Consider the following 17898-nt stretch of genomic DNA (forward strand, 5'->3'; position numbering starts at 1 on the left):
TACATGTGGAAGAGAAGGATACTAAGATTCGGAAAATGCAGATTTCAGTATCTGCGTTTTCAGCGCGTCGTCGTCGGTATCGTCGTCATCGACATTGTCATCGACATAGAGTCAGAATTCAGCAGATAAAGATTTGCAGATTTCAGCCCTTAGCGTTTTTAGTTTTCAGCCCCTCTCGTCGTCGTCGACATCGTCGGCAAGTCCAAAGCATTGTAGAGATTTGTGCAATCATAAGTAGACCGCTCTCGCCATGGAGAGTGGGGCCTTCGGAGGAGGCTTTGACAACATCTCTGGTGTCGTATTGTTAGGTGCAACGGAATGAATGTTTGCGCTTTGCTCAAGATGAGTGCTCCGAACAGTGCTCAAGGTTCCTTTTGTTCTTATGGAAGGGAGAGCCTTCCGTTCTTAATGAGAGAATGCTATGATCACAAGCAAAGTGAATGGACACTGTGCGTGCAAGTGTATGAGATTGAGAGATAGAGAGAGAAGAGAGATATGACACCAGAGACGACGTAAAACCCTCCTCCGAAGGCCCCACTCTCGTCGGCGAGAGTGGTCTACTTATGATTGCACAATCTGGTACAAACGGAATGCATGAGACTGATGCAAGTCTAGGCTATGTCGGCGATGACGACGGTGTTGATGTAGTCGATCTAAGGGCTGAAATCTGCAATCTTTCTACTGCTGTCCAAAAACGCTATGGGCTGAAATCTGCTGCGGGTCCAAAAACGCTGATTTTTGGGGCTGTTTCTGTGGTTCTTTGTCGCTGAAATTCTGCAGGTTTAGGGCTGAAAAACAGAGACTTCTTAAGGCTGAAAACTGAGGTTCTTACCGGGCTGAATCTGCTCCCTTTTAGGGCTGATCTTGCAGGTACTTCACTGATGAAAAATGCTGCATTGCTGCATGTGCTGGGATCCAAAAACGCTAGGGAAAGCTTCTGTCAAAACGCTAGGCTGAGGTTCTTCAAAAACACTAGGCTGGGGTTCCTCAAAAACGCTAGCTCCTGTGGTCTTCTGGCGATGACAAACTAATGCAAAACGCTAGGCTGTGATGCTTTCCAAAAACGCTGGGAATGCTTGTTGATGGAAAACGCTAGGGGCTAAAGTCTTCTTGCTTGGTGGGGGAAACCGCCAAGGTCCTGTTGAGAAGTTGCCTGTTGAGCTTGGCTCATGTTGCCTCTTCTGCCAAATAGTGCTAGCTCTAGTTTGCTTATATATTTTCTTACCCAAATTGCCCTCACTTAAATTAACAAGTGAAAAATGTCAAAAATAGGTAAAATAGGCTAAATGCATTGGAAAATTCCCTTGAAGGATTCTGATGGATTCTGAAGGGAATGCTTATGATCATGCTGTGTGCAACCAGAGGATATGCATCTACACTAAGTGACTGGGCATGCACAGTCTGCGAACAGACTCACAAAAGTGCCAGATCACTTCTAAATCTAGACTGACTGGACTGATTGAACCCTTGTCGTGATGTAGCTTGCCCACAGACACATGGGGTTGGATGTGTCACATGACGTATTCTCTTCTCTCTCTATCTCTCAGTCTCATGCACTCACTTTGTTTGTGTCCATTGCACTCTCTCACTAAAGGAACGGAAGGCTCTCCCTTCCGTAAGTGAAAGGAACCCTTGAGCACAGTTCGGAGCACTCATCTTGAGCAAAGTTCAACATTCACTTCCGTTGCACCTTACATTGGTATCAGAGCTTTGGCAGTGTTCTGTATCACTCTAGGAAAGAACCACAGAGTTTTTTTTGCTTATTGAGGTCGCACGAACCCAAGTTCACTTAGGCATGTCGATTCCTAATCGTGTTTTGAAGAGTGACAAGAAACCCAAGAAAGAAGGGCTTATCCAGCCTCCCCTTGTGCCTCTTTTCACTCATTGAGAGAGGACCGTGCACTTAGCGACCGGCCAATAGACGTGAGGTGGGAAAAAGCAACCTTGGTGTGAGCGCAAGGCCGCCAAGGGGTGCGCCCGCGGAAAAGAGCAAATCTCAGGTGAAGAGAAGGCTTGGGATATTTTGGTTGGTCTTTATGCAAGTCGCAATGAGGCTAAAATTGCTTTGCTGCGTAAAGAGTTGGAGTTGTTTCTCCTCTCTCAGGATGTGATATGATTTTGGGCATTCGATGATTTCGTGATACTAACCCTCTCATTGATTGGGAGGCTAATACTTTCACTCTCAATGCCAAAAGTGATTCTCCCATTGTCATTCATGGAGAGGACATAGTTCATTCTCCATCTCTCATTGCTAATATGCAGGACAAGATTGAAAGGATTCAGGAGGAGACTCTCTCAGTCTCTTTTTCTCCAAAGCATGACATACAGGATTTGCATGATTGTGAGCAGCATGATGATTTGATTGACAATGATAAGCATGATCATTTGGATGATAAAGATAAGCATGATGATTTGCATGATCAAGATGTGATTTCTCACAAGCATGATGAGTTGCATGAAGATGATGTGATTGTTCACAAGGATGATGTGTTAGTGGATGCTTTCTCTAGCAAAGCTAACCTCGTTGTAGATTCGATCAATCACGAAGAACCGATCTTGGCTTTTGAGTCGAGGTCCAAAGAACCCCCACAGGACGATTCAATCATTCAGGAAGAACCGATCTTGGCTCTCGAACCTAGGTCCAAAGAGCCCTTACAGGAAGTATTATATGTTCGCATGATTGATACGCACGTATTGTTCGAGTGTTTCATTCGTGATCGTTTCCTGTATTTTAGTCAACATCTTTATGTGATCCCTTTTCCTAGGCATGACATATTGTACGTTGAGCACGTTTCACTCATGAATGAGCACGAATGTATGCGGATTTTTCATGAAAAGCTGAAAAGTATTCATTCAAGGAAGCCACATTCCATGTCTCTTCCTTGGCATGACACATTCGTAGAACGAGCACATGAAAGTATGAGCACCAAGCATGGGCATTTCCATAGTGAATTGCCACAGTTGATTGCTCAAGGTCAAAAGAGAGAGATTCGATCTCATTGGTTGCATGTGTTTGATGAACAGTTTGTCACTCCATCTCTATGTTCATCTACATGCATACACAGTCTTTAGAGAAGACAAGATTTTTTCCACTCACTTTACACGAAATGGGTATGTTCATGGTTTTGTGTTGGAAATGGTTTCAGGAATTTTCAGCCATGGAGATTCTTGAAGAAGAAAGAAGCATGACTCTCGACGAAGTTGAAGCATTGAAGGAGCCACAGGAGATTTTGTCTCTTTCAGCACAGCCCAAAGAAGCAAGCAGTGCAGACCTTTATGAAGTTCAAGTACCGCACGACCCACACATCAAAGTGGGCCGGCGAAGAGTCCCTTCCAAGATTCCGGATGCTATTGGCGATCTCCCTCGACGCCATACAATTCGGTACCAGTACCTCATTTTGAAAAGGAGGGGATGTGACGTGACACATCCAACCCTATGTGTCCGTGGACAAGCTACAGCATGATTAGGGTTCAGTCAGTCCAGTCAATCTAAATTAGAAGTGATCTGGCACTTTTGTGAGTCTATTCGTAGACCGTGCATGCCCAATCACTTAGTATAGATGCATATCCTCTGGTTGCACACAGCATGATCATCAATATTCCCACCAGAATCCATCAGATTTCATCAGGGGAATTTTCCAGTGCATTTAGCCTATTTTACCTATTTTTGACATTTTTCACTTATTATTTTGAAGTGACTTTTGTTGGAAAGTAGGTAGGGCAAATTGAGTAAGTTTGTATATAAGCAAACCTAGACTAGCACTAAATGGCAAAAGACGCAGCAGGAGCATACGCTCAACAAGTAACTTCTCAGCAGAACCCCCCCAAGAGACCTAGAGTTTTTGGAGCAGAGCCAATACCTAGCGTTTTCATCACCAGATGAGCCAGCGATTTGCTTTTGCAAATTCCGGCGACAGCAGAACCTCAGATCAGCTTAGCGTTTTGCATATTGCAGAGCAACCGGCGACAGCAACAGAATTTCAGCCCTAGCGTTTTTGGTTTGCAGATCAGTCCCGGTGTTTTGCAGCTTTACCGCGATGGAACATCAAGGAATAACAGCGTTTTCAGTTTTCAACCTTTAGACATTGCAGAAGAACCCCCGAACCTCGCAAATCTCACCTTCGCGCAGCAGTTCCTCGCCGCACGGTCAGTTTCCGCAAGGTTTACAGTTTCATCCCAGAAAACGCAGATTTCAGCATCTACGTTTTCAACGCGTCGTCGTCGCCATCGACATCGTCATCAACATAAGAGTCAAAATTCAGCAAATAAAGATTTGCAGATTTCAGCCCTTAGCGTTTTCAGATTTCAGCCCGTCTCGTCGTCGTCCTCATCGTCGTCGACATCATCGGCAAGTCCAAGCATTGTAGAGATTTGTGCAATCATGCTCTCGCCATAGAGAGTGGGGCCTTCGGAGGAGGCGACGAATTGTTTGGCTCCAGTTCGTGAAGTCAAAAGCAAATGGAGGAGTTCGCTAGAGGACAGCGGCAAAGGTCAGTTGGACAAGGATGGCAGTACCAGTACTCAGTTAGCTGCCTTAGTACCCACGAGGTACGATCACAGTTTTCATGATTGTGATTCGACATGTAACAAACTTGGACACTCCAAGTCAAGAATCAACCGCGACAGCACCAAATAACCACTTCAAAAACAATTCACACATCACAATAGATTTGCACTGGCCCGGCGGAGTTCCGTGCCTAGAGATATTGGCCCCAAAGACTGGCGCCCCTTTCGGTATTTCTTTTTGTATTAATCAATCATCAAAGTACAAGAGAGCAGTTAGGGTTTCACTCTCAGACTCTGCGTCCAGATGCTCTGAGAAGTGAGGCCCTCACCACTAATTTAAAGGTTACAAGGGATGCCCAAAAGCAGAGCCCCAAAAGCTTTTAAAATCAAAAGCATCAGTTCTCTCTCTCTCTTAGAGAGTCTTTTCTCTTTTTTTTTTTAATAAAAAAAAGCAAAAGCAAAATTCGCGTCGCTCATCATTTTCCAAAAAAAAAAAAGTTTATAAAAAAAATTAATAATCCGCCTCCGCGATTTCCGGAATTTAGGGTTTTTGGCAAAAATTAGGGTTTGCAGGAATTTTAGGGTTTCTGGCAGAAATTAGGGTTTTTGCTGTCCGCCACGTCATCACTTTGTGACATACCCCCCTCTTGAAAGCATTGTAATCGACCGCGATTACGCCTGCAAAACCGACAAAAGCCATAAACCGTCTTAGCAGACACTGACTGTTAGTACCTACGTACTAGGAACACACATCTAGCACATGTACAAAATCGACAGTCACATCACATGACATCACAGGACATCACCAGACATCACAGGACATCACATGACATTCAACATTCATTCGGATCTTAGACCATGATTTATCGGCAATGTAGCTAGCAATCACATCTAGGTCCAATCGGGACCTCATCGATGTCCGATTGACTAACCCCTATTGCAACCATGTCTATTCGAGATCAATCAGACCAAAATGCTGCAATCATTTCGTCTATCGTTCCTGTACTCACAAGAAGTCAAGAACAAATCAGTATCATAATCAGGAATTCCATTTCATAAAGTCATCCAGCAGAATACTGTCAGCTCTCAGTATCCCTGAAGCTCAAAGAGACATCAGTGACTTTAGTATCAAAATCGAGGCATCTGTTGACAAAGGAGTGGAGTAACTCCCCTCTTGTGCATCCCACTGCACCAGATCTTCGGCCAAGCTGAATTCTGGGTTCCATTTGGAGTAGACTATGCTAAACCAAAAGCATCGAGGTAAAGTTTCACAATCTGAGGAGTATCTGCTAGGTCCTCCTCCTCCATCCACTTCGCATCAAGTGCAGGATAATTCTTGAACTTAACCAAGAACCGCTTTCGAACTTTACCCTTATTCTTCGTATCCTTATGTGCCAAAATCTGTTCAGGAACAAGGATCTCCTCGTTTTCTTCCACTTCGGGTTGCTCATCAGGCTCCCCATCATCAGGCACATCACCTTTAAAAGGTTTCAAGAGATTCACATGAAATGCATTGTGAATCCTCCAAATATCTGGCAGTTTCAATCGGAAGGAGACTTCATTTATCTTTTCAGTAATCTGGAAAGGGCCGTAGTATCGCATACTAAGCTTTGGAAAAAGCCTCTCCTTTCCCTTGTTCTTTCGTAGGCGTGCCTTCTCAAAACGTAAGAGCACCCAATCATCCTCCTTCAATTTCATGTCGCGACGACGGCGATCCGCTGCCTTTTTCTGTCGTTCTTGAGACTTCTCCAAAGTCTCGCGAACCTTGGCAAAAGCCGTATCCAGATCTCGCGTATATTTATCCGCTTCAAAGATCTTATCTTTCGTGCTCAGGAAGGGTGGAACCTTCGCAGCACCTTCAACAATCTCAAATGGCGCCTTACCCGTCGACGAGTGTATCGTGTTATTGTAGGCAAATTCCACCAGAGGTAAATATCTTTCCCATTGAGTCTTCTGATCTGAGATATAAGACTTCAATAAATCTAGAACCACTGAATTGGCAATCTCGGATTGCCCATCAGTCTGCGGGTGGAACGAGAACTGCAACCGCGTGCCAATGTTCTCCCAAATTGCCTTCCAAAACAAACTCGTAAATATGGGGTCTCTGTCGGAGACAATTGTCTCAGGCATGCCATGTAATCTGAAAATCTGGGCCACAAACAGTCTCGCTAAGTGATCCGGCTTGACTGTTTTCTTCACTGGAATGAAATGAGCCTGTTTGCTAAATCTGTCAATAACAGTCCAGATACAATCGTGACCACTCTGTGTTCTCGGGAGATCAAAAATGAAATCCATCGCTATACTTTCCCAGGGGCGGGTGGGTATGGGTAAAGGCTGTAACAATCCCTGTGCTTTATGCCTGTCAAACTTGACCTTCTGGCATACCAAGCAACTGCGCACAAACTCTTCCACATCTTTCTTGAGTCTCGGCCAAAAGAAATATCTCTCTACCCCTTTCATGGTGGTAGCAATGCCGCGGTGACCCGTAAAAGGTGGACAATGGCATTCAGTCATAACCTTTTCCCTCAACGGCTGTGTAACGCACAACATAGTCTTTTTCATCAAGTAGCCTTCCCGAAGGGAGTATCCAGCTACTATCTCCCCCTCCCGTATCCGTGTGAAAATATCTGCAAAATCTGTATCTGTGGCATACTGATCGACCATATCCTCGAAGCTCCTATGATGTATCGCGGAAATAGCCAGAACCAACGATTTCCGAGACAAAGCATCTGCCACCACATTCTTCTGTCCCTGCACATGGACAATCTGGAAGTGGAACTGTGACAAGATGTTCGCCCACCGCATCTGTTTTTCCGAAAGCTGCTTCTGTGACAAGAAGTAGCGCAAACTCTGATGGTCTGTAAAGACAGTAAAATCCGCTCCGAGTAGGTAATGCCGCCACTGAGTAAGAGCATGGATAACCGCCAAAAGCTCTTTCTCATAGATCTGTGCTGTCATCTCCGGCCTAGAGAACAAACGGCTCTCGTAAGCTATGACATGGCCTTCTTGCATCAAGACCGCACCCAGACTACGACCACAAGCATCACAATATACTTCGAATGACTTCTGCAAGTCCGGCAAAGTCAAAATAGGTCCCGTAGTCAATTTCTCTTTCAATGTGTGAAAGGCAGTCACCTCTGTGGGTCCCCACAAAAAAGGTACTCCTTTCTGTGTCAAGATATGCAAAGGGGAAGCAACCTCTGCAAACTTTCGTATGAACCGCCTGTAGTACGAACACAGTCCCAAGAAGCTTCCAACTTTATGGACATTCCTCAAATCGGGCCAATCACGGATAGTCTCTATCTTGGCCGGGTCCATTTGCACTCCTGCTGCTAACACAATGTGTCCCAAAAAGTGTATCTCTGGTAGGAAAAAATTCACTTTTCTTTGCATTAATCACTAACGTGTGATCTCGTAATGCCTGAAAGTCTTGAAGCAGATGATTTCTGTGTTCTGCCTCATTCTTGGAGAAAACAATGATGTCGTCAAAGAAAGTGCCAACAAATAGCCTGTACTCTCGAAAAATCCTGTCCATCATCCGGTTAAATGTCGCAGGAGCATTGGTTAAGCCAAAAGGCATCACCAAAAACTCAAATAACCCAAAAGTCGTCCGAAAAGCTGTCTTGTAGACATCTCCTGGCGCTATCCTGATCTGATGATATCCACTCTTCAAGTCAATCCTGCTAAAGCACGAGGATCCCTGTAACCTGTTGAGTATATCATCGATCCTAGGAATCGGAAATCTATTCTTGATGGTGATTTCGTTGAGAGTGCTATAATCGATGCACATTCTCCAAGATCTGTCTTTCTTCAAAACCAACAACACTGGAGAGCAATACGGTGAAGTACTAAGCTGGACAAGACCCTTTTCCAAGAGGTCTTTCACTGAGTTCATAATCTTTTCATTCTGTACTCGGCTCACACGATAAGGTGGCCGATTCGGTGGCGTGCTTCCAGATATCAGATCAATGGTATGATCTTCAGGCCCTCTCAAAAGCAATCGGCATGAGCGTGGAGAAAAAAATCTTGGCGTTCTTTTCTTCAGGTCAAAACATATTCAACCTTTATCCATCGTTCAGTTCTCCCAAAAGAATGAGTAAGAAAACTGAAGTTCATCAAGTACAATCTCTAAGCCCTTCATTTATCAAAGTCGCTTTCTCGGCCCGGTAGTCAACCACGGCGTAGTTCTTGTGGTACCCAGGGATCCCGAGTAGAACGTCACTCACGTGCCCTGAACACCCCTGTCATTGCAAACGAAGTTTGCCAATGCTCGGTGTAATGGCAACATCCCATCCGGGTGCCAGTCGAACTACCTCCCCCTGTGGCGTCAGTCTGTCGGGCGCAGTTCCAAATCGAGCCGCCAATTCCAAGTGAAAAGAAGTTGGCCTTGGCTCCTTCAAAAGAGCTTCCTGATCCTTCACTTTGCCCCGAAAGCGGCAAAGTTGTACTTTCATTCATTAGATTCGGTGCAGGTCCCACGCCATGTGGTACCAGTTCTGCTTTTCTATCTGCCTTTTCTGCCACATTCCTCAGCTGCTCTCGAACTCTCAGACCTGTCGTCGTTTTTATCATGCTGTTCTTTCTGTGCCGTATCAGGGCACTTCGCGGAAATATGTCCCTGTTCCCCGCATCCAAAGCACTTCCCCTCTCTGATGAAGCGAGCTCTCTCCTCAGGAGTAAGCTTGGGTCGTGCATCCTTTTTTTTTTCTCTGGGTTGCTCTTTTTCATTCTACTTTCATTCCCAGAAGTCTGTTCGGCTCGTTGTGTCATGGCCTCATCTGTGGGGTAGGTCAGACTGCCAGAGTGAATTGCAAAGCCCCGCTTCGCATGACTCATCAACTCCTGAATAGAAGCTGACTTCTGTTCCAAGCAGTGGTCTCGGATCTCTGTAGGTAAACCCAAGGTAAACCGCTCAATCTGTTCTCTGAACGAGATCTTCTTGAATGAAGAGGCAGGTAGAAAAGAGCTCCAGAATCTTTCACAATAAGAATTCACTGTATCGCTCTTGGTTATCCGGAGATGGTTCCAAGCAGCTCGTATATCTCGCTCAAACTCTTGAGTCAACCAAGAAGAAATAAAAAGCCTCTTGAATTTCAGCCATGTAACTGGCACAGTCTTGCTTAATAGAAGCGTGGACCACCAAGTACGAGCATTCCCCTTAAAGTAAGAGGCAGCTCTCCGAATCTTGGAGTGCTCTGAATAGCGTCCTCCCGCGAAAGCGATGTCAAACTGCTGTATAAAAGACAAAGCCTTCGAAGCATCTGAGTATCCTCAAAAGTATCAAACTTGATCGAGTGGCCACCTTCCTTAAACTCTCGGACTTTCTTGCTTTTATCTTCGAGAAAGTCATACTGGTTGGCTTTGTAAAAAAAAATTCTTCTTGTTCGCATAAAACTTTCCGTCATCGGAGTCTGAGCTGTAAGTAGACGAGTCCTCAGTAGAACTGTCAATCTCTGGGTGAGATGTAGCCTTCTTTGCCTTTTTCTTGCTCTTTCCGAAGCTTTGTGTCTTGCTTCACTTTTTGCTTTTTTCTGTCTTCTTCGCTCTAATCCGAGGAGCTAGAAGAACTGTCAGAAGAAGAAGAAGAAGAACTGGGTAGGTCTTCAAACTTGACGCGCTTCTTCAATTTCTTTGCCTTGTCAAATGTCGACCAACGACCTAAATATCCCGGGAAGTCAGTGCCTTTCTTCTGCTTTTTGCCGTGCTTTTTGGCTTTCTTTTGCGTGTCAAAAAGCTTAGCAATCCGTGTATCAACCACGTTCTCCAGTTCCTTCTCCGTATATTTCTTGGAGGCAAAAGGTTTCTTGAGAGCGGGTTTCGGGAGTGGTGTTGTGGTTCTCTGCAACTCCATCTGTACCTCTTTCAAAGAGGTTTGGTTCATATATTTTGCCATCTTCGGGTCCTTGGCAAAATTGAGCATCATCTTTGTTGCATCGCCAATCAATTGACGACGCTCCATCTCTCTTTGCTCCGCCTGAGTAGGCCGAGGCGGGCCATACTCTCTGTCTGAATCTTCGTTGTGATCCCAGCCCGCATCTCCAGATGCAGAGGGAGTCGACTGATCCTTGCATGAAGCCATAGGTGCCGTGGAAAAAAAATTCGGGGATCGGATTTCCCGTAGAAGAGAAATCGGCCGTGCTCTGATACCACTGTAACAAACTTGGACACTCCAAGTCAAGAATCAACCGCGACAGCACCAAATAACCACTTCAAAAACAATTCACAGATCACAATAGATTTGCACTGGCCCGGCGGAGTTCCGTGCCTAGAGATATTGGCCCCAAAGACTGGCGCCCCTTTCGGTATTTCTTTTTGTATTAATCAATCATCAAAGTACAAGAGAGCAGTTAGGGTTTCACTCTCAGACTCTGCGTCCAGATGCTCTGAGAAGTGAGGCCCTCACCACTAATTTAAAGGTTACAAGGGATGCCCAAAAGCAGAGCCCCAAAAGCTTTTAAAATCAAAAGCATCAGTTCTCTCTCTCTCTTAGAGAGTCTTTTCTCTTTTTTTTTTTAATAAAAAAAAGCAAAAGCAAAATTCGCGTCGCTCATCATTTTCCAAAAAAAAAAAAGTTTTTTTTTTAAAAAAAAAATTAATAATCCGCCTCCGCGATTTCCGGAATTTAGGGTTTTTGGCAAAAATTAGGGTTTGCAGGAATTTTAGGGTTTCTGGCAGAAATTAGGGTTTTTGCTGTCCGCCACGTCATCACTTTGTGACACGACACTTTGTTTGGCTCGAGAGTTTGAAGCCAAAGGCAAAAGCATAAACTCACAGGAAGACAAGGATAAAGGCAAGCTGGACAGAGATTACGGTAATAAAGATTTGGCAAAGGAGATCGACATGGCACACGTGGCGGTGGCCACAGTGGTCTCGACGTCAGATTTCTAGTCAAATAAATGACAAGTGTCACCACTAGCTTCAGCCAGAGAGAGACTTGTGAGTGGCAGAGAGGGGCAAGCACTGCTCCCTATAATTCATTTCGACCCTTGTGTTGGAGTTCAAGTTATTGGTGTTTGGACCCGTAGGTCGGAGTTCAATGCACATGCATCTGGCAGGGAACCGATCAGACGTCTAAAACACCATGGATGAGTGCACCAATCCATTGTTGTTGGTCAAATTATGGACAAGATGTGTTCCAACAGTTCATTATTTTGGAGTTTTATATTTTGGACGTGATGTGTTCATAGTTCACGAATAAGGATTATTGGATGTAGTTTGGTCTACAGTTGAAAGTTTCTACAATGGCAACCAATGCTCAAGATGGCTTACTTTCAGGTACAAAGTTGAGGAGAGCAACACCGAGGTGTATCCAGTATCCCAGCCGGTGCTGAGGTGTCCAAGGTAGCTTCTTCATTGACTTGGTCTCACTATTGATGTCCACTATGAGCTGCAAAGAGGGTGTTAAAGTTTAGGCATCTCAAGTGAGCTGCCCAATGTGATCCCATAATTTAGTTTGGCTTTTCGGTATTTATTTTACTTATTTGTCAAAGTCTTGGGTAGGGCAATTTACTGGGATTGCTATATAAGGAATCCATTGCCTCCATTGTATACACATTCAGTTACTCATTGCCAAGGTTAAATGGTTCAGGAGACTCTCTCTCTCTCTCTCTCTCTCTCTCTCTCTCTCTCTCTCTCTCTCTCTCTCTTTCTCGTGCTCTCACTCCCTTGGTCTCTACGCTTCCGCATCGTCGATATCAGTTGCTTATGAAGCATTTTGTACTCTATGTGCAATATCTGAATCAGATTAGTTTTGAATCTATCAATCACAAATAGAGATCATGGCTCAGTTTTGGTGCTTGTTGATCTTTCAAGTTAACCAAGATGGTTATTCTGGACATTGTTGATTTCTCAGCAATGTTGTATGATATTGTGATCCCCGTTTACCAGTCATTTGGAAAGACTGTCTGTGAACCATAGGAAAACCCACCTCGGTATTGTCAGTTATCCAAAGAGGATAGCCAGATTACAAAGTGTAATCTTGTGCTAAAGGATATGTGAAGTGCGTACATTAGCACCAAGCAATTCAATTAGAAATCATGTATTGCTCTAGTTAGAGTTTGCTTACCATAAGTTAAAGCATGTTTGCGATTAGGTTTAGTCTCTTCATGTATAATTCAAGTTCTCAACCTTGAACACTAGTTATGGTGGAGTTGTTTCTGATACGAGAAAATACAAGTCAAGGACTTAAACTTAGCTGACGAGTTACGTCAATATCTTTCTTTCATGAAAAGTGAAAAGAGGTACTCTTTTCAAAACATCTTTGTCGTAATAACTCGTTTAGCATACTCAAGTGAGTTCTAAATGGAGTCTCCACCCTATGTTGTATATGGATGCCATTGTGTGAAACACATTATCACCACTCTTGTTTTCAAGGATAAAAACACTTCTCCAAGGGTAATGTCAAGACAAGGATCCTAAGGAGCAAGGCTCGACCTAGGGGGTCGGGGACCTGAGCCAGGGGCTCGGACTAGACCAGTGTGGACAGGGGATCCGAAGTTCGAACTATGGCTAGGACTAGGAGCCGGCCTATATAGAGACGTAGGGTGGTGGATCTGACATCTCAGTCTCCTAGGTCTTAAATGCTATGTGTCCTCCATAGCCACAAAGCTCGTTCTTAAATACACACAGTCGTGACTTTAAGGACTCTCCTGTGCTTGACAACTTTTCTTTATTCCCTTGATCTAGCATACTCGACCCTTGCATGCTTGCCTTTAGCTCCATTAAAGTAACAGGAAATGACCATTTTTCAGTCTGCAATACCCATTCCCTGTCCCCTTTTCCATTCCGGTCCTCATTCTAAGTGACTATATAGTCACAGGGAAAGGCAATTCATGCCACCCCCCATTCCCACTCCCATTTCCCGTTCCTTGTTACTATGGCCTCAACAATGATGGGTGTTCCAAACTTCAATGTTTTCTGGTACAAAATTCAACATGCAACATCTTCTTTACAACCATTTGAGTTTGAATCGCAAAAGCTTACCTGTAGCTTTTCTTCCCGTTCTTTGAGTACTTTTGCGGCTCCTAAAAGCATTGTGACATGCATATCATGCCCACATGCATGCATTCTTCCTGGGTGCATGCTTTTAAAGTCTGAATCGACAAGCTCCTAACAACAATTGACAGTAATAATTATAGCCAAATCAATCTCTCTCTCTCTCTCTCTCTCTCTCTCTCTCTCTCTCTCTCTCTCTCTCTCTCTCACACACACACACACACACACACACGCACATGCACAGCTAGACATCAGACTTCAATAAACTTTGCTCCAAATTGGACATAGAAGAAAAGGTATTGCCATGCTCACATCCAAAGGCAGACCGTCCATCTCAGCACGAAGGGCAACAACAGGGGCTTTGCCGGAGCCGATAGTGGTGACAACACCCGTGGTGGCGAAGGGCCATTTGTAAGGGACTCCCAACTTCTGCAATTCATCGCGAATGAGCTGACTGGTCTCAAACTCTTCATAGCAAGTCTCAGGGATTTGATGAAGTTTTCTTCTGACAGATTTGAGCCAGGCAACAGTGTCCTCCTGCTGGGAGGATGAGAGGAGCTCCTTAGCGAAGCAGGAGGCTTCAGAGTTTTCGTCTAGTGATGAGCAGGTGTTTCGGGCGTGTATCAAAGATGGCAGAAGAAAACCATGAAAGCTCCACAAGCTGCAGAGGAGAACGCCGGCAACAACTTGACGGTCCACTTTTGCCCGATGTCAAGGAAGTCCTCTTCGCGAGATTCCATGGTACACTTGCATCTATGACTCGCGTCATATAGTGCTGAGGAGAGAGTCTCAACTTCATTTGCTAACTGGTTGTAAATATTTTTAATTTCCGTGAGCAGTTTCCAAATAAAAAGCTACAACTGGTTTGGTAATCAGTTTGATCTCTACTCCACGATGAACCGCGACAAGTGCATATCACTATATCGGATGCGTACATAGGGTATTAAAAAAACCCCATACTTACATACTCTAAAGTAATAAAACAACCCTTCTTAAGAAACTTATAATTTTTTTCCCAAAATAAAATTAACCCTCTTTTGTAAATGTAATTCTATCAATCTTGCATATTAATAACCCCTTAGGTTGAAGTGGCTTATATTAGAAATTAGTATTCTTAATGGCTTTTTAAAAAAAACATACTCTCACTACTTATGTAGTGCAAGGACACTAAAAAAAACCCTAAAGGGAAAAATTAGCAAAAGAAAAACACAAATGTATCATTGTGCACTACACCATCTCTCTTATATGAACACAAAAAGTCTTTTGACTTTCCACTTTCATGGGTCTTTACCCTTTTCAGTGTAAGATGCTTACAACGAATATTGCAAGGAGAATGTGTCCACTTGGCGAGTTGTAATTGGGTAAAAAGCTCACCTTGAAAAATAGAGGGCAGCCCGGCCAAAGAAATCCGTTTGGTGAGTTGTATTGGGTAAAAAGCTCACCTTGAAAAATAGAGGGCAGCCCAACTAAAAAGAGCAGCGATCTCTATTTCTCTGCAGCAATGCAGTGTGTTTCTTCTATGTGTCAGACAGAAAGAGAGAGAAAGAGAGGGAGCTCAAACTGTTGATTTGAGACGGGAGAGAGCAAACTACTTGCTTTTCACACTCTGTGTGTGTGTGTGTGTGTGTGTGTGTGTGTATGTGTGTGTGTGTGTATGTGTGTGTGTGAGAGAGAGAGAGAGAGAAAATGTGATGTGCTTAAGATCTTCATGAGGGTGGCAGGTTGAGAGCGAGCAAAAATCCAGACAGATTATGGGTTCGAGGCGAGCCTCATGACGGTTAAGGCATCTCGAAGGAGATGGGAGACAATTGGCGCAGGTCAGACCAAGGGGGGTGGCAAATGTGATGTGATTAAGATCTTCATGAGGGTGGCAGGTTGAGAGCAAGCAAAAATCCAGACAGATTATGGGTTCGAGGCCAGCCTCATGACAGTTAAGGCATCTCGAAGGAGATGGGAGACAATTGGCGCAGGTCAGACCAAGGGGGGTTAAGGACAATAGAGCGGGTATGTCCAGGTGGTGACAGGTGCAAGTGTTGACAAGGGTCATGGTGGGCAGCATGCCATCTCATGAAGAGTAGCCAGCCGAGATGAAGGTTCAACATTCATGGAGCTGAAATATTGCAGCAGGTGGGCCGGCCTTGAAGGAAGTGGTGTGGAGGCGGAATTGTAGGGGTAGGAGCAGCCTGCAAGTGGGCGTGGTGTGTACACAGCCAACATCGACAGTAACACAGAGCCTGCAAGAGTGCGCAGGATGGTACAACATGGGGCTGGTGGAAGAGGCGGTGCTTCAAGGGCTAATTGGATATCTTTGATATTGGGGGGTGGTCCCGGTAGGTAGTTGTGCGGGTGGGGCGTCCGTAGGACAATTGGCGAGCAGTGGAAGCGCACAACCAAGGTGGGTTCAACAACTCGCTAAAAACGCACCCTCCACCATCAACTTTCAGCTGGCCCTCCTGCCTCTTATTCCGGAATGAAGCTAGCCACTAGTGTAGGATTGATACCACGTGCTTCTGTACAATCAGAGGGCTTTTGGAGCCCAACTTCAAACATTGCAGGTGGAATATGGTCAATCGGGAATGATTTGGAGGTCCCCGAAACCTTGTACTCGGGTCCTTATGCACAAGGAGGGCAGGGCTCACCTCCCATGTTGCAGGAACGTTTTCAAAGTGTCATAAGACAGCTTTTTTAGCATAGAATAATCCGTTGTGGTGGAGTCGTTGAAGATGATATGGCTAATCTGATTGTGGCCCAGCTTCTTTACTTGGATGTTGTAGATCCAAGTTGGGATATTGTAATGTATGTCAATTCTTTGATCCTGGTGGCTCTATTACAATAGGGATGGCAATTCTTCGATCCTGGTGGCTCTGTTACACAGTAGGGATGGCAAATTTTGACATGATGCGGCACATTAGAGTTGATGTTAGCACTGTGTGTGTCGGATTAGCAGCGAGTTTGGGCACCTTCTTGTTGAGCAGTGGAAGCAAGGGCAAAAGGTACAGCTTACCTAATTCACGAATCATGATTTATCAGCCTCTTGGTGGTGCACAAGGCCAGCAGACTGATATTGAGATTCAGGCCGATGAGATTCTACATCACAAGGCAAATCTAAATGGTCATCTTCCTTACCGCACTGGGCAACCTTTAGAGAAGATTGTACAAGATACAGATAGAGATTTTTTTATGAGTGCTAACGGGACCAAAGAGTATGGCTTGATTGATGTTGTTATCTCGAATCCCCCAAAAGAACTGCAGCCGCTATCGCAACCAAAGCCTAGTGCAGCTTGAGCCAATTGTAATAATTAGTCACGTTTGTAAGTAACGATCAATTTGTGCTTGAAGCATCTAATTTGTTGTGCAATTATTTAACATGACAATTAAAGTGTATCTTTGAGAAATTTTCACCACTTAAAATCTGCTCATAGTCTCTTTGGCATCAGAGAGAGAGGAAGGAAGGCGGAGCTAGACATGTTCTGCGCAATTTCGGGCACTACACCCGAAGAACCAGCCATAAGCAGACCCTCAGGCTTGCTTTTTGAGGGAAGACTCATCAAGAAGCACATTGAGAACTATGGCACTTTCCCAGTAACAAAGGAAAGCCTCTCAAATGAAGATCTTATCCCTATTAAGGTCAACAAGGTTGTAAAGCCAAGGCCATTGCAAGCTGCCAGTATCCCTGGGATGCTTAGTCTCTTCTAGAATGAATGGGATGCAGTGGTACTGTAAAATTATGCTGTTGAGCAGTAGCTTCACAATGCTCATCAAGAGCTTAGCCATGCTTTGTACCAACATGATGTTGCTTGTAGGGTAATTGCAAGATTCAAAAAAGAGACTGGCTCTTCCAATAAGGCAGTCAAAATCTGGCAAGCAAATGAGGATGGCGTTTATGAATGCAAGCACACTGGTCGGGATCACAATGGAGAGGTTCGTGTTGTGACGGTGCATGCAACCAACAACTATTTTGTGTCTGCATCTTCTAACAAAATCTAGTGTTTCTACCATCTTACTATGGTGACTGCTTGGTTTCGATAAATGAGATGTCCGTGTAGGAAGCCTATACATCTGCTTCATTTCACCCTGATGGGCTTATTTTAATGATGGAAGCAGCAAAATCTCTAATGCAAATTTTAGACGTGAAGCCGATGTTGCTCAATTTGAAGAGCATAGTGGACCAATGACCGATATATCTTTCTTGAACAATGGTTATTTTCTCGCTACTACTGCTTAGTATGGTGTAAAGCTGTCGGATTTGAGAAAGTTGAAATATTACCGCTCCTTTTCCCTTATGATACTGCAACACCAACCAATGCAGTGGAGTGCGACTTCAGCCGGGGAATTATCTTGCTATTGATGGTTCGGATGTGAGGATCTACCAAGTGGCAGGTGTTAAACAGGTGTGAG

The 17898-nt window shown here is 44.5% G+C and overlaps 2 protein-coding genes and 1 pseudogene across 2 annotated transcripts in view; 2 read left to right on the top strand and 1 right to left on the bottom strand.

Annotated features, from left to right (window-relative positions):
- LOC147425377 (IAA-amino acid hydrolase ILR1-like 3) overlaps window positions 1-14279 on the bottom strand; it is a 39694-nt gene extending 25415 nt beyond the window's left edge. Inside the window, exons 1-3 of the mRNA XM_086499533.1 lie at window positions 14145-14279; window positions 13813-14061; window positions 13489-13614 (exon numbers count right to left, since the gene is read on the bottom strand). Coding sequence (XP_086355659.1) covers window positions 13489-13614; window positions 13813-14061; window positions 14145-14240 — 471 coding nt within the window. The 5' untranslated portion in view covers window positions 14241-14279. The remainder of the gene's footprint in view (window positions 1-13488; window positions 13615-13812; window positions 14062-14144) is intronic.
- A 1472-nt stretch (window positions 14280-15751) lies between these two features.
- Window positions 15752-16785, top strand: LOC147425379 (ATP-dependent Clp protease proteolytic subunit 5, chloroplastic-like). The gene is made up of 2 exons (XM_086500341.1): window positions 15752-15830; window positions 16337-16785. Exons 1-2 carry the CDS (start codon window positions 15752-15754, stop codon window positions 16783-16785), a joined length of 528 nt encoding a protein of 175 aa, XP_086356467.1.
- A 180-nt stretch (window positions 16786-16965) lies between these two features.
- LOC147425380 (pre-mRNA-processing factor 19-like) lies at window positions 16966-17897 on the top strand (annotated as a pseudogene).
- The last annotated feature ends 1 nt before the right edge of the window (window position 17898 follows it).

The sequence above is a fragment of the Adiantum capillus-veneris genome, chromosome 25, assembly GCF_014529385.1.
Source record: "Adiantum capillus-veneris isolate H3 chromosome 25, ASM1452938v2, whole genome shotgun sequence".
Classification (NCBI taxonomy): domain Eukaryota; kingdom Viridiplantae; phylum Streptophyta; class Polypodiopsida; order Polypodiales; family Pteridaceae; genus Adiantum; species Adiantum capillus-veneris.